At 35.2% G+C, this 16,395-nt stretch overlaps 1 protein-coding gene across 2 annotated transcripts in view; it reads left to right on the top strand.

Annotated features, from left to right (window-relative positions):
- Positions 1-16,395, top strand: part of ADAM32 (ADAM metallopeptidase domain 32) — a 177,831-nt gene that overhangs the window by 122,318 nt on the left and 39,118 nt on the right. For both annotated transcript variants that reach the window (XR_014014083.1, XM_081220688.1), the window contains exons 15-17: positions 9,924-10,029; positions 10,389-10,569; positions 14,563-14,646. Coding sequence is in view for 1 of the 2 variants with exons in the window: in XM_081220688.1 (XP_081076814.1) it covers positions 9,924-10,029; positions 10,389-10,569; positions 14,563-14,646 (371 nt within the window). In the remaining variant the exon portion in view is untranslated. The remainder of the gene's footprint in view (positions 1-9,923; positions 10,030-10,388; positions 10,570-14,562; positions 14,647-16,395) is intronic.

Raw genomic sequence — 16,395 nt, 5'->3', positions numbered from 1 at the left:
TTAAATTTACTAAGACTTGTTTTATGTTGTATCATAAGATTTACCCTAGAGAATGTTCCATGTGTGCTTGAGAAGAATGTGTGTCAAGCTGTGGTTGAGTGGAATATTCTGTATGTCTGTTAGGTTTTTGTTTATGGTTACCATGAGACTTACAAAACATCTTATATATGTAACAGTTTATTTTATGCTGTTAATAATTTAACTTTGATCACAAGCAAAACCGTACTCCTTTTCTCACCTCCTTTTATGTTTTTTATGTCACAATTTACATGTTTTTGCAGTCTGTATTCATTAAGAAATTATTGTAGGTATTGCTATTTTTAACACTTCTGTCCTTTAACCTTATACTAGAGTTATATATACTATAGTTAATATGCCACCATATCACAGTTTTAGAGTATTATGAAGTTGACCATATTGTTGGCCTTTAGCACTGTGTTGTATAGTTTTGTTTTCATGTTACTGATTAGCTCCTTTCATTTCAGCCTGATGAACTCCTTTCAGCATTTCTTGTAAGGCAGGTTTAGTGGTGATCAATTCCCTTAGGTTTTATGTGTTAGAGAAAGTCTTTATCTTACCATAATTTCTGAGGGACAACTTTGTTGGGTAAAGTGTTCTTGGTTGGCAGTTTCTTTCTTCCAGAACTTCGAATATATCATCCTGTTCTTTGCTGGCCTGCAAGGTCTCTGCTGAGAAATCTGCTAATAGCCTATGGGTGTTCTCTTTTATGAGACAAAATTTTTCTCCTGCTGCTTAAAAATTCTCTTTGTCTTTGATTTTTGATAGTTTTGTTATAGTGTGCCTTGGAGAAGCTCATTTTGGGATGAAATTTTGGGGCACTCTATGAACTTCATGAACTTGAATATACAAGTCTCTCCACAGATTTGAGATGTTCTCAGCCATTATTTCCTTTTCATAAATTGAGGTATAGTTAATTTACAATATTGTGTTAGTTTCAAGTGCACAGCAAAGTGATTCAGTGATACATACATATTCTTTTTCAGATTCTTTTCCATTATAGGTTATTACAAGTTATTGAATATAGTTCCCTGTGCTATACAGTAGATTCTTGTCGTTTACCTGTTTTACTTATAGTAGTGTATATTTATTAATCCCCAATTCCTACTTCATCACCCCCTTCTCACTCTTCCCTTTGGTAACCATAAGTTTGTTTGCTATGTCTTTGAGTCTATTTCTTTTTGTAAATAAGTTCATTTGTATCCTTTTTTTAGATTCCACATATAAGTGATATCATGTGATATTTGTCTTTGTCTGATTTACTTCACTTAATATGATAATCTCTAGGTCCACCCATGTTGCTGCCAATAGCACTATTTCATTTTTATATGGCTGAGGAATATTCCATTGTGTGTGTCTGTGTGTGTGTGTGTGTATGTCACATCTTCTTTATCTATTCATCTGTTGATGGACATTTCGGGGTTGCTTCCATGTCTTGGCTATTATAAATACTGCTGCTATGAACATTAGGGTGCATATGAACATTAGGATGCATTTTGAATTATGTTTTTCTCCAGATATATGCCCAGGGATGGGATTGCAGGATCATATGGTCACTCTATTTTTACTTTTGTATGGAGCCTCCATACTGTTCTCCGTAGTGGCTGCACCAATTTACATTCCTACCAAGAGTGTAGGAGGGTTCTCTTTTCTCCACACCTTCTCCAGCATTTATTATTTGAAGACTTTTTAATGTTGGCCATTCTGACTGGTGTGAGGTGATATCGCATTGTACTTTTGATTTGCATTTCTCTAATATTTAGCGATGTTGAGCAGCCTTTCATGTGGCTGTTGGCCATCTGTATGTCTTCTTTGGAGAAATGTCTATTTAGGACTTCTGCCCATTTTTAAATTGGGTTGTTTTCTTTTTTAATATTAAGGTGTATGAGCTGTTTGTGTATTTTGGAAATTAAGCCTTGTCTGTGGCATCATTTGCAAACATTTTCTCCCATTATGTTAGTTGTCTTTTCGTTTTGTTTATGGTTTCCTTTGCTGTGCAAAAGCTTTTAAGTTTAATTAGGTCCCATTTGTTTATTTTTGTTTTTATTTCCATTACTCTAGGAGATGGATCTGAAAAGACATTGCTTTGATTTATGTCAAAGTGTGTTGCACCTATGTTTTCCTCTAGGAGTTTTATAGTATCTGGTCTTACATTTAGGTATTTAATCCATTTTGAGTATATTTTTGTATATGGTGTTACAGAATGTTCTAATTTTATTCTTTTATATGTAGCTGTCAAGTTTTTCAATAAGCACCACTTATTGAAGAGACTGTGTTTTCTCTTGCCTCCTTTGTTGTAGATTAATTGACCATAGATGTGTGAGTTTATTTCTGAGCTCTCTATCCTGTTCCAGTGATCTATATTTCTGTTTTTGTGCCAGTACCATACTATTTTGATTACTGTAGTTCTGTAGTATAGTCTGAAGCCAGGGAGCTGGATTCCTCCATCTGCGTTCTTTCTCAAGATTGTTGAGGCTGTTCTGGGTCTTTTCTGTTTCCATACAAATTAAAAAAAATTTTCTTCTAGTTCTTTGAAAAATGCCATTGGTATTTTGATAGGGATTGCATTGAATCTGTAGATTGCCTTAGGTAGAATGGTCATTTTAACAGTATTGATTCTTCCAATCCAAGAACATGGTATATCATTCCATCTGTTTGTGTCATCTTCAATTTCTTTCATCAGCATCTTATAGTTTTCTGAGTAGAGGTCTTTTGCCTCCTTAGGTAGGTTTATTCCTAGGTTCTTTTTTTTTTCTTTTTGATGTGATGGGAAATGGGATTGATTTCTTCATTTCTCTTTCTGATAGTTTGTTGTTAGTATATATAAATGCAACAGATTTCTGTATATTAATTTTGTATCCAGCAACTTTACCAAATTCATTGATGAACTCTAGGAGTTTGTTGGTAGTCTCTTTAGGATTTTCTATGTGTCATATCATGTCATCTGCAAACAGTGACAGTTTTACTTCTTTTCCAATTTGGATTCCTTTTATTTCTTTTTCTTGTCTGATTGCTGTGGCTAAGACTTCCAAAACTATATTGAATATAAGTGGTGAGAGTGGGCATCCTTGTCTTATTTCTGATCTTAGATGGAATGCTTTCAGCTTTTCACTGTTGAGTATGATGTTAGCTATGTGTTTGTCACACGTGGCCTTTATTATGTTGAGGTGTGTTCCATCTGTGCCCACTTTCTGAAGAGTTTTTTTTTTATCATAAATTGATGTTCAGTTTTATTAAAAGCTTTTTCTGCATCTATTGAGATGATCATATGGTTTTTATTTTTCAACTTGTTAATGTAGTGTATCACATTGATTGAATTGTGGATATTGAAAAATCCTTGCATCCCTGGGCTAAATCCCACTTGATCATGGTGTGTGATCCTTTTAATGCATTTTTGGAGTCAGTTTGCTAGTATTTTGTTAAGGATTTTTACATCTATGTTTATCTTGGCAGATGATCAATAATTATTGCTTGATTATTAATCTGTCTTCATTTTTAGATGGTTCTTGTTCTTACATCTACTAGATATCTCATTACTAAATTCCATCAATAATCAGTGCCTATTTTTGCTCAGTGCTTCCAAGCTAACTTCTGAATTTTATGTCCATTGCTGTAATTCCAGCACATAGATTAATACCTGGCACAATATAGTTGATCAATAATTGAATAAATGAACAGTGAAAGGATCTTTTACCACAGTAGTTTGCTTTTGCAAGCAGCTCATTTGTCTGTCTCCAAAGTGAGGATTTGAATGTTGTATTAGTTAACAATCTTTTTTCCACATTAATAGACTGCCTGAAGAAAAGGGATTAAATATTAGGGATTTATTTTGCATGTGTATTAAAAAAAAGACAAGAGATGCTTTTAGAATTTGATCATTGATTTCCATCATTGTCAAGTTTCTGGAATTGATGACTTCCCCATCATTCTCTTGACTTTCCCCTTTGTGTTGACCTGGTAGTTTCTTTGTTCAAAGATAGGGAAAGGGGGCTTATATAGTTCTACTTATCTCTTTTACAAGAAAGAACAATCTTTTCCAGAAGTCCTTAGCATAATTTCCCTCAGGACCACTCGCCATGATTGGGCCACATGCCCAGGATCTGGCTGCAAAGGAGGTTTAGAAAGGTAATATCTGCCATTTTTCAGTCTTTATGATGGAAGCTGGTTTTTTATAGCAAGAAGTAGAGTGTAAGAATATTTTAGATCAAGACATGAGTTATGAACAATATTTATTGTAAAACAAACAAAAATATAGTGCAAGCATGATGGTAAAGGGAATCTGATTCTCAAACTTTGTGTCAAGGAGTCATTATAGAATTGTGGAGAGTGTGGCAACCTGGAGAAAGTATATCATATTTAAGGAAGGCAGATGAATCTCAGTTCTCCCCAAATTATGAAACCTGAGCTTCCCATCATGAAAACAATGCTATGTGAAATACGAAGATATGCAAAGCATCAAAGAGGAAGATCTAAGTAAGTTGTATGAGCAGGTGGCTAAAAGTCCTAAGCCATCTGCTAATCCTTTCTCAATGCAATTCTGTGGCTTTATGGGAAGTTTACTATAACTAGTTGCTGGAGGAAGAAAAAATTAAGGCCTGGTGCAGATGAGTCTGCTCAGTATTTGACACCATTTGGAAGTGGATTACCTCTGCATAATTATAACCTCTCTCAGAGGTGTTTTTGAAAAATGATGTAGGAAAATTCTCTTATTGTGTAGAATTCTAGCAGTGTATGTGGTTTTCTACTTTGTCTGAAAGCGAGAAATTCAGAGGCAGTATTGATATTTGACAGTGACTAATCATGTGCAATTAATTAGGACTTGAAAAAATAATATTAAAAAGTTGATGACAAGAAGTTCTGGAGAAGATGTATATGGTTGTGCCTGTCAGGTAGAGCATGGAATGTGAAGATATTTGTGTTGCATGTAAAGTTCAACACAGGGCATGCCACATAGAGGAGGCTATGTATAATCAGATAAATAACATTATCTGTCCTGTGAATACTAGCATTTTTCCCCAGGTACCCTAGTACTTTCATAACGAATCCATGTACAAAGAGTTTATGGCTGCAGGGATGGAGACAATGTGTGGGTTCAAAAATAGATTTTCCCTCAGCAAGATGATCTGATTACTTTTGTTGCTTGGTTAACAACCATGGGCTAAGTCAACAGCAATGGGTCAAAATTCAGATTCTGGTATAGCACGATGCTGTGACAGACTGGCCAGCCACTGTGCCAACTTGATGACATTAGATCTCTCCCAATGTATAAAGGGCAGCAATTTCCTCTCATTGGAATAGAGACATAATATGGATATGGATTTACCTTTCAGATATCATATTCCTACTAGCAGCATTGACCATGAACTTTTAAAAATTGGGGTATAATTATATGAAGTGAACTTCATAGATCTGAAGTGTATATTTTGATGTAATCCTCACTTCAATTAAAGAGTAGAAGATTTTCATCAGCTCAGTAAGTTCCTTTCTATCTCTTTTCAGTCAGTTCCTTTAAGGCAATAAGGGTTATCTTTCCTATTATCATATGTTAATTTTACCTGTTCTTGAACTTCATATAAATGAAGTATTTCATCATATGAGTATTCTACAGATAGTTTTTACATTCTCATATTTATGGACATTTGGATTGTTTCTAGTTTTTTTTTTCTATTATGAATAGAGGTGTTATGAGGCTTCATATATAAGTCTTTTTGTAAATATATGTTTTTGTTTCTCCTGAATAAAGATTTTGGAGTGGAACTGCTGTTTTAAGAGTAGCTGTATGCTTAATTTTATGAGAAACCTGCTCACTGTTTTCTAAAGTCATTATACTACTTCTTATCTCTACCAGCAACATGAGAACCTCAGTTGCTCCATGTTCTTGGTGACATTTGATGTTGTGAATCTTTTTAATTTTAGTCATTGTATTGGTTGTAAAATAGTAGTTGATTCTGGCTTTAATTTGCATTTCTATCATGATTGATATCAAAGATGTTGAGCACATTATTTGGTGCTTATTGACTACATATATGATATATGGAATATATGTATTTTCCGTTTGTAGTGTTCGTTCACATCTTTGCCCATTTTTAATTTGGTTTTTGCCTTTTCATTATTTATATGTGTAATTTATACATTCTATATTCAAATGCATTTTAAGATCTAAGTATTGTATTTTTTTCCCAATATGCAGTTTCCCATGTACATTTTTAATGTGATTTTTGGTAAGAAAACTTTAATTTTGAAGAAGTTTAGTTCATAAAATTTTTTCTATAGTTTTTCTAAGAAGTATTTGCCTACTCGAAAGTCATCCACATATTTTCCTGTTTTTCTCTGAGGTTTTGATTTAATTTTTATTTATTTATTTAAACTTTTCAAAAATTTTTGTTGGAGTGTAGTTGATTTAAAGCGTTCTGTTAGTTTCACATGTACTGCAGAGTGAATCTGTTATACGTATATGTATATCTACTCTTTTTTAGATTCTTTTCCCATATGTGCTATTACAGAGTATGGAGTAGAGTTCCTTGTGCTATTCAGTAGGTCCTTATTAGTTATCTACTTTATATATAGTCATGTGTATATGTCTATCTCAATCTTCCAGTTTATCCCTCCCCTGCCCCTTACCCCCTGGAAACCATAAGTTTATTTTCTACATCTGTAACTCTATTGCTGTTTTGTAGTTAAATTTACTTGTAACCTCTTCTTAGATTCCATATATAAGTGATATCATATGACATTTGTCTTTCTGTGTCTGACCCACTTCACTCAGTATGACAATCTCTAGGTCCATCTTTGTTGCTAGAAATGACATTATTTTGTTCTCTTTTATGGCTGAGTAATATTCCATTGTATATATGTACCACATCTTCTTTATCCATTCCTCTGTTGATGGACATTTAAGTTGCTTCCATGTCATTGCTATTGTGAATAGTATGCTGCAGTGAACATTGGGGTGCATGTATCTTTTTGAATTATGGTTTTCTCCAGATATATGCCCAGAATTAGTATTGCTGGATCATATGGTAGCTCTATTTTCAGTTTTTTAAGGAACCTCCATACTGTTCTCCATAGTGGCTGTACCAGTTTTCATTCCCACCAACAGTATAGGAGGGTTCCCTTTTCTCCAAACCCTCTCCAGCACTTATTGTTTGTAGATTTTTTATGATGGCCATTTTGACCTGTGTGTGGTGATACCTCATTGTAGTTTTGATTTGTATATCTATAATAATTACTGATATTGAGCATCTTTTCATGTGCTTTTTAACCATCTGTATGTCTTCTTTGGAGAAATGTCTATTTAGATCTTCCACCCATTTTCTGACTGGGTTTTTTTTTTCTGATATTGAGCTGCCTGAGCTGTTTGTATATTTTAGAGATTAATCCCTTGTTGGTAGCTTCATTTGCAAATATTTTCTCCCATTCTGAGGGTTGTCTTTTACTTTTGTTTACTATTTCCTTTGCTGTGCAAAAGCTTTTAAGTTTAATTAGGTCCCATTTGTTTATTTTTGTTTTTATTTCCATTACTCTAGGAGGTGGATTGAAAAAGATCTTGCTGCGATTTATGTCAGAGAGTGTTCTCCTTATGTTTTTCTCAAAAGTTTTATAGTATCCAGCCTTACATTTAGGTCTTTAATCCATTTTGAGTTTATTTTGGTGTATGGTGTTCGGGTGTGTTCTAATTTTATTCTTTTACATGTAGCTGTCCAGCTTTCCCAGCACCACTTATTGAAGAGACTGTCTTTTCTCCATTGTATATTCTTGCCTCATTTGTTGTAGATTAGGTGAGCATAAGTGTGTGGATTTATTTCTGGACTTTGTATCCTGTTCTATTGATCTATATATCTGTTCTTATACCAGTACCACACTGTTTTGATGACTGTAGCTTTGTAGTATAGTCTGAAGTCAGGGAGCCTGATTCCTCCAGCTTTGTTTTTCTTTCTCAAGATTGCTTTGGCCATTCAGGGTCTTTCCTGTTTCCATACAAATTGTAAAATGTTTTGTTCTAATTCTGTGAAAAATGCTGAGAGAAAGTCCCTAACACTAATTAGAGAGGGTATTTCAAGGGAGAAATTAAATACAGGACTCATTGGTACCTTTAGAAGCACTATTTGAATGAGTAAAAATTGGCCTGGTTGAGGAGCATTCCTAACCTGGTATTCTCAGATTCACAACTGAGCTAATAAACAGTGTGAATATTCAGAAATACCATTACCTGTCCTCACGGTATGTATACAAGCACCTTTGATGGACCAATGTTTAAAAATGGTGGAAAGAGATAGAATTAGGAGAAGGTAAAAAATTAAAGGGAATAGTGGGGAAAATGTAAATCATAGAAAGAGCTGGTAAATAGGAGAAACCTTCTTAATCTCAAAAGAAAATGGAGAAGGATTAGATGGGAATTAAGAGTAACTAAATATGGGACTTCCCTGGTGGCGCAGTGGTTGAAAATCCGCCTGCCAATGCAGGGGGCACAGGTTCAAGCCCTGGTCCGGGAAGATCCCACATGCTGTTCAGCAACTAAGCCCATGCGCCACAATTACTGAGCTTGCGCTCTAGAGCCTGTGAGCCTAGAGCCCGTGCTCTGCAACAAGAGAAGCTACCGCAACGAGAAGCCCGTGCACCGCAGTGAAGAGTAGCCCCAGCTCGCTGCTACTAGAGGAAGCCCGTGCACAGCAGCGAAGATCCAACGCAACCAAAAATAAATTAATTAATAAATTAATTAAAAAAAGAGTGACTAAATAAACATCATCTTAATTAAGTTTCATAACAATCCACTGAGATAGATATCATTACCTACTTTTATATTTTGTAGATGGGCAGTTAGACTTAGCAAGATTCATTTTGGAGAAGGTAACTGTGCTAGGTGGAATTCTAAGATGGCCCCCAATATTCTTCTGGTGTACATTTCTTGGATAATCCCCTCTCTGAGTTGGGGGAGAACCAGTGAATATATGATGGAATATCATTCCTATGATTAGATTATATAGTAAATATGAAGGAATTTTAAAGATGTAATTAAGGTCCATAATTAGTCAACTTTGAATTAATCAAAAGGGAGATCATTCTGAGTGGGGCCTCACCTAATAATATGAGCCTTTAGAAGATGGAAGATGTCAGAAGATTCTCTTGCTGGCTTGGCAGAAATAAGCTGCCATTGTTGTGAGAGGGCCATGTGACTAGGACCTGAGGGGCCAAGAGCAACCCCTGGCAGATAGTAAGACAATGGAGCAATGGGTGCAAAAACATGAATTCTTCCAATGACCAGTGAGATTGGAGAGGACTCCAGCCTCAAATGAGACTGTAACCCCAGCCAAGAACTTTATTTCAGCCTAGTGAGACCCTGAACCGAAAACCTGCTTGTGCTTTGCCAGGCTCTTGACTTACAGAAACTGTGACGTGAGTGTTGTTTCAAGGTGCCAATATATTGGTAATTTTTTACACAATGATAAAAAAGCTAATATAGTAATGAAGGAAAAATAGGTAAATTTATAGTTTGTCAATTTTGGTCCCTTCACTTCAGACTTTCTGAAGATACGAGGTTTCTTTAATGAGAATTTTTTATACACCTGGCTTTTTATAAATTCCTACTCAGAATCTAGGAGAACAAGTATAGTTTCCTCTCTCGTCTTCTTTCACAGAGCCCTCTCGAGGTTTACACTTCTATAGCTCTCCCCTATCCTCAAAATATCTTTTGTGATGGAAAGGACTGAAAATGAAGTAAAAGGAGAAATAACCATGAGCGTTACTTTTCACTTTAATCACTTCTCTTTTCTTACAACGTCACTAGGACACTTTTGAATAGATGATAATAATAGAGAAAAAAGCATAAGAAACATAAATATATGAGGAAATTGAGGAAGATGGAAGAAAAGGAAGTTTTAATCCAAATATATTTCTAACTTTGACAGGTTCAAAAAATGCTCCATTTGCCTGCTATGAAGAAATACAGTCTCAAACTGATAGGTTTGGGAACTGTGGTAGAGAAGGAAACAGATATAAATTTTGTGCATGGAGGTATGCTATGCAAATATTAAAGATACTTCTCTTGTGTTCTGTAAGATTCTGTTTTTAGTTTTTCTCTCTATATGTCATTCATTCCAGTGGTTTCAAGTATCACATGTGTATGGGAATAAATCTGAAATCAAAATCTCTAGCCTTGGCATCTTTCTTGTGCTACAGGCTTATTAATTAAGCCTGTATCAATGGCTTTACTTTTTACTTTAAATGTTAGCATTAAAGCGTTACATTTTCCTTAGACATATTGCCATAAATGGAGAACCATTGTTTATTTTTACTTTTTTGTCAAAGAAAGCAATCTGATGCATTCCTAATAAATGCCTAATGCATAATAATATAATTTATTATGTTTGCAGGAATCTTATATGTGGCAGATTAATTTGCACCTACCCCTTTCAAACTCCTTTCCTTCGAGACGGTGCTTCTGTGATTTATGCTTTTGTACGAAATACTGTATGTATAACTATGCACTACACAACGACGAGTGGAGAAGATCCAATGATTGTCAAAAATGGCTCTATTTGTGATACTGGGAGGGTAAATGACTTAAAATTTATTTTTAAAAATCTAGTTTTATTAATTCCTTTAATAAATATTGCAGTTAATTGCTAGTGCTTTGTAAACTTAAATATTTGGTTAAGGAGAAAATGAATAAGCTTCAATTGGTCTCTGAGGGAAATGAGAGTTGTTTGATCCCCATTAGAATTTCAGTGTTGTGTGAGCAAGGAAAATCCAAGTGTTCTGGGGCTGGAGTGGGGAAGAGAGAAATCTTGGGAATACTTGTACTTGTAGTTAAATATTCCATAACATGGAAATTCACTTTTCTTCTTGGAGAAGAAAGAAGAAATCCCACTTAGTAAATATATGTCTCTTTGTGGCCCAGTAGATAAGAGCACAACTTAGATGGGGCTGCTAAGAATCAGTCTTCACCTCTTAGTTTCTGACATTCTTCAAGTTACCTAACCAGTCTGAGATACCACAACTGTATGTAAAGTGGGGATAATAATAACATTTACTCTATGGAGTTATTGCAAAGATTAAATGAGATAATAGTATAAAGTGCTTAGCACAATGCCCAGCACATAGTAAGAGCTAAATATAGGTTGGCTATTATTATTTATCGTTATTATAATTTGTTATCTATGAGACCAACCAACCAAATCTGGAGAAAACATAGAGGGAATAAATTTACTTCAAAATCTCTACGTTCTAAAAGGAGTTGTTAGACACACCACGGAGGCCAAGAACTAATGAGAAGACTGAACACATTAAAGGCTTAAAAGGGTTAGGGTGTTGGGGTTTAGAAAGGGTTTTGTGAGGCCATTTCTCTGAAGAGTGTTGTGATTTCATGTTTGAAAGGAAATCATTTTCACATATATTATTTCATTTTAACCTTGAAACAAATCTCAAATAGTTTAGAAAAAGTATTATTGTACTCATTTAAGAAAACTGCAACTTAGGGAAGTTGATATTGCTAGAAATAAGGGAGTTGGGAATGTATCCTTAATCCTCTGATTATTATACTTTATACTTAAAAGAATTAATATTTGGATGTTTAATACATTCCATAATAGAATGTTAGATATCTATAGTATATTTTAATGAAAACTTCTAATATCTTTCTTAGGAACTCAAATAATAGTGCATATTTAGTGAAAACTCCTGATTATTGAATTGATTTTCTTTCTATACAAACTTTCGATATGTGCAGTAATACAGAATATTATTTAAACTGTGCTCTTAGGGATGGTTTTGTTAGATTTCAGGCTATTGTAATTAAAAGTGATTTTTTGATTATGATTTTTTTTTATGTCAGTCTTGTTTCATTTGTTTCTCCCATTTCCCTGCCCTGAATCATTTTTTTGGACTGTTTTTTTTTTTTTTTTTTTTTTTGCGGTACGCGGGCCTCTCACTGCTGTGGCCTCTCCCATTGCGGAGCACAGGCTCCGGACACGCAGGCTCAGCGGCCATGGCTCACGGGCCCAGCCGCTCCATGGCATGTGTGGGATCTTCCCGGACCGGGGCATGAATCCGTGTCCCCTGCATTGGCAGGCAGACTCTCAACCACTGCGCCACCAGGGAAGCCCTGGACTGTTTTTAAAGAACAATTTTAGGATCACAACAAAATCGAAAGGATGTTAGAGGGATTTCCTACATGCCCTCTTGGCCCCACACAGGCATGTCTTCCCCGTTACTAACATCGCCCACCAGTGTGGTACAGTTGTTACAATTGATCAACCTACATTGACACATGCTTATCACACAAAGAAAATAGTTTACGTAAAGCTATTGTACATCCTATTAGTTTCTGACCTATATTATTTTCCTTCTCTCCTAAGAACTTCTTTTAACATGTCTTGCAAGACAGCTTTCTTAGCGAAAAATTCCCTCCATTTTTGTGTGTCTGAAAAAGTCTTTATCTCTCTTTCACTTTTGAAGGATAATTTTGTGGTATATAGAATTCTAGGTTGGGGATTTTTTTCTGTCAATACTTTAAATATTTTACTCCACTCTTCTGACTGCCTGGTTTCTGCGGAGAAGTCAGATGTAATTCTTATCTTTGTTCCTCTATAGGTACGGTTTTTTAAAAAAATTTTGCTTTTTTCAGGATTTATTCTTTGATTTTCTGTTTGAACACAATATGCCTAAGTGTAGGGGTTTGTTAGTTAGTTAGTTTGTTTGGCATTTATCCTGCTTATTGTTTTCTGAGATTCCTGGAACTGTGGTTTGGTGTCTGACATTAATTTTGGGGAAATCCTTAGTCATTATTGTTTCAAATATTTCTTCTGTTCCTTTTTCTTTTTCTTCTGGCATTTCCATTACATATATGTTATACCTTTTATAGTTGTCCCACAGTCCTTGGATATTCTGTTATTTTTTTGTCTTTGTTCTTTTTGCTTTTTCATTTTCAAGGATTCTATTGATATATCCTCTAGCTCAGAGATTCTTCCCTCAGCTATTTCCAGTGTACTAATAAGCCCATTAAAGGCATTTATTCATTTTTGTTACAGTGGGGTTTTTTTTCATCCCAGCATTTATTTTTATTTTTTCTTAGGATTGCTGTCTCTCTGCTTCCATCTCCCATCTGTTCTTGCATAATGTCTACTTCATCTATTAGAGCCCTTAGCATATTAATCATAGTTGTTTTAAACTCCTGGTCTGATAATTTCAGTATCCCTGACGTGTATGGATCTGATACTTTCTCCGTTTTTCCAATTGTGTTTTTTAGCTCTTAGTATAACCTTATCTGTTTTCTTGAGAGCTGGACATGATGAACCAGATAAAAGAACTGCTGTAAATAGACCTTTAGAAATGTGGTGGTGAGGTGTTGTGGGAAGGGGAAGTGTTCTTTAGTCCTATGAACAGGTCTGAGTCTTTCAGTGAACCTGTGCCTCTGGACTGTGAACTTCACAAGTGTTTCTCACGTTTTTTCTCCTCCCTTAGATGGGACAGGATGGCTGGAGTGGGCTGGAGTTGGGTATTTCTCTTCCTATACATGGAAGGTTAAAGCTGACTGAAATTGGGTATTTCCCTTCCCCCAGATCAGTTAGGCTCTGATAAAACATCACCAGATTAGGCTCTAGTTAACTAGCTTCTCCTGAGGGCAAGCCTTGTTAAGAACAGTGTGCTCTGGCTACTTCAAAATGGTTCCTTTTCCCCTCCTCCTGCCAGAATACAAGAAATTTTTTTCTCTAATATTTACTGTGAGAACCTGGCTGAGCTCCTGGATGTACATCTCACAAAATTGTGGGGCTCTCCTGGAGTTCCTAACTCTCAGGGGTGTCTGTATTGAGCCTCCAGCAATACATCAATTACAGTTCAGGCTTTCCGATGCTGGCACGGGTACCTGAGGAGGTTTCCGCTTGTGAATCTTTTCTCTGGTAAGCTGTGACTCCCTGTGTTCGCTTGTCTGTCCAACTTGGGGTCAGTGGTTTGCCCCCAAATCACTTCTTTTATGGATCCTAAAAGAGTTGTTGCTTCTTCAGTCTGTTCAACTTTTTACTTGTTGTTAGGATGGAGTGTCAACTTCCAGACTCCTTAAATGGGGAACCGAATACCAAAAGCCTGAACCATTTCTTTAAAATTTATTTTAAAAAATAGACTTTATTTTTTAGAGAAGTTTTAGGTTCACATCAAGAGTTGCAGAAAGTACAGGGAGTTCCCATAACCACTTACCCCACAGAAGTGCAGACACCTACACTATCCACAATCCTACACTATTACATCATCCTCACCCAAAGTCCATAGTTTACATAAGACTTATTGGAAAAATCCCCAAATATTTGTAGCTTACACCGCACATTTCTAAATAACACTTATGCCAAAGGAGAAATCTCAAGAGAAATTGAAAAATATTTTTAATTAAATGAAAATACAACATATAAAAATTTGTGGGTTACAGCAAAAGCAGTAGTTAATGGAAATTACTGCATTGAATGGCTGTGGTCTTATGTTAGAAAATTACTGATGGTAATGTTACAATAACTGGACTCCTCTCAGAAAAAAATTTTTGTATGTGTTTTTCTTTAGATTTGTGTAAATCGTGAATGTGTAGAATCAAGGATACTTGCAGACAGATCATATAGTTGTTCACTAAAGTGCAACGGACATGGAGTAAGTAAGCACGATTCGTGTTGTCCCAAATCACCTCTCTTTTCAGCATCATTCGTTAATTTATTCAATGTTTATTGGGTTCCTACTGTGTGCTAGGACATGTTGTATCTACTTAAAATGTGGGGCTGAATTGGGTTACTAAATTTGTAGCCATATGTTTTAGAGGACAATGTACAGAATTAAATTACTGATGACTCTAGCAAATTTATTATTACAGTTGGGCACTTTTCAGAGGTATTAAATATTCCAATAAATACATTAACCTGTTCATTACGGGAAGATAATTAAGCTAAAGTTTGTGTGTCTATGAATATATAGGGTGAGGGAAAACTATTGGTTTTATCCCTCATTTTGTAATAGATTTTTTTTTTCTCAATGAGGCCAATTTATTTCCCATACCAAAAAAGTAAAAAGTGCAGTGGATAGAAGGTTGGATTGTCGATCTCAAGTGACAGTAGAACACACCTATTTTATTTTTTTCTTGTTTTTTTAAATTGGAGTATAGTTGATTTACAATGTCGTGTTAGTTTCAGGTGTATAGCAAAGTGGATCAGTTATACATATACATATATCTGTTATTTTTTAGATTTTTTTCCCATATAGGTTATTATAGAATACTGAGTAGAGTTCCCTGTGCTATACAGTAGGTCCTTATTAGTTATCTATTTTATATACAGTAGTGTGTATATGTTAATCCCAAACACTTAATTTATCCCTCCCCCACCCCCTTTTGCCTTTGGTAACCATAAGTTTGTTTTCTACATCTGTGACTCTTTCTGTTTTGTAAATAAGTTCATTTGTACCATTTTTCAGATTCCACACATAGGCAATATCATATGATATTTGTCTTTCTCTCTCTGACTTGCTTCACTTAGTATGATAATCCCTAGGTCCACCCATGTTGCTGCAAATGGCATTATTTCATTCTTTATTATGGCTGAGGAATATTCCATTGTATATGTGTACCACATCTTCTTTATCTACTCCGCTGTTGATGGACATTTAGGTTGCTTCCATGTCTTTGCTATTGTAAATATTGCTGCAGTGAATATTGGGCTGCATGTATTTTTTCTTTCTTTTTAAAACTTTTAATTGTATATAGTTGATTAACACTGTTGTGTTAGTTTCAGATGTACAGCAAAGTGATTCAGTCACACATATACATGTATCTATTCTTTTTCAAATTATTTTCCCATTTAGGTCGTTACATTATATTGAGCAGAGTTCCCTGTGCTATACAGTAGGTCCTTGTTGGTTATCCATTTTAAATATAGCAGTGTGTACATGTCAATCCCCAACTGCCTAACTATCCCTTCCCCCCCACCCTTCCCCACCAGTAACCATAAGTTCATCTTTTAAGTCTGTGAGTGTTTCTGTTTTATAAATAAGTTTATTTGTATCGTTTCTTTTTAGATTCTGCATATAAGCAATATCATATTTCTCTTTCTCTGTCTGACTTACTTCACTCAGCATGACAGTCTCTAGGTCCATCCATGTTGCTGCAAATGGCATTATTTCATTCCTTTTAATGGCTGAGTAATATTCCATTGTATATATGTACCACATCTTCTTTATCTACTCCTCTTTTGATGGACATTTAGATTGCTTCCATGTCTTGGCTATTGTAAATAGTGCTGCAGTGAACACTGGGGTGCATGTATCCTTTTGGACCATGTTTTTCTCCAGATACATGTCCAGGAGTGAGATTGCAGGATCGTATGGTAGCTCTATTTTTAGTTTTTTAAGGAA

Source organism: Mesoplodon bidens (genome assembly GCF_964165515.1).
Source record: "Mesoplodon bidens genome assembly, chromosome: 20".
In the NCBI taxonomy this organism is placed as follows: domain Eukaryota; kingdom Metazoa; phylum Chordata; class Mammalia; order Artiodactyla; family Ziphiidae; genus Mesoplodon; species Mesoplodon bidens.
Note: the sequence above shows the minus strand (reverse complement) of the source record. Positions and strands in the feature narration are given on the sequence as shown.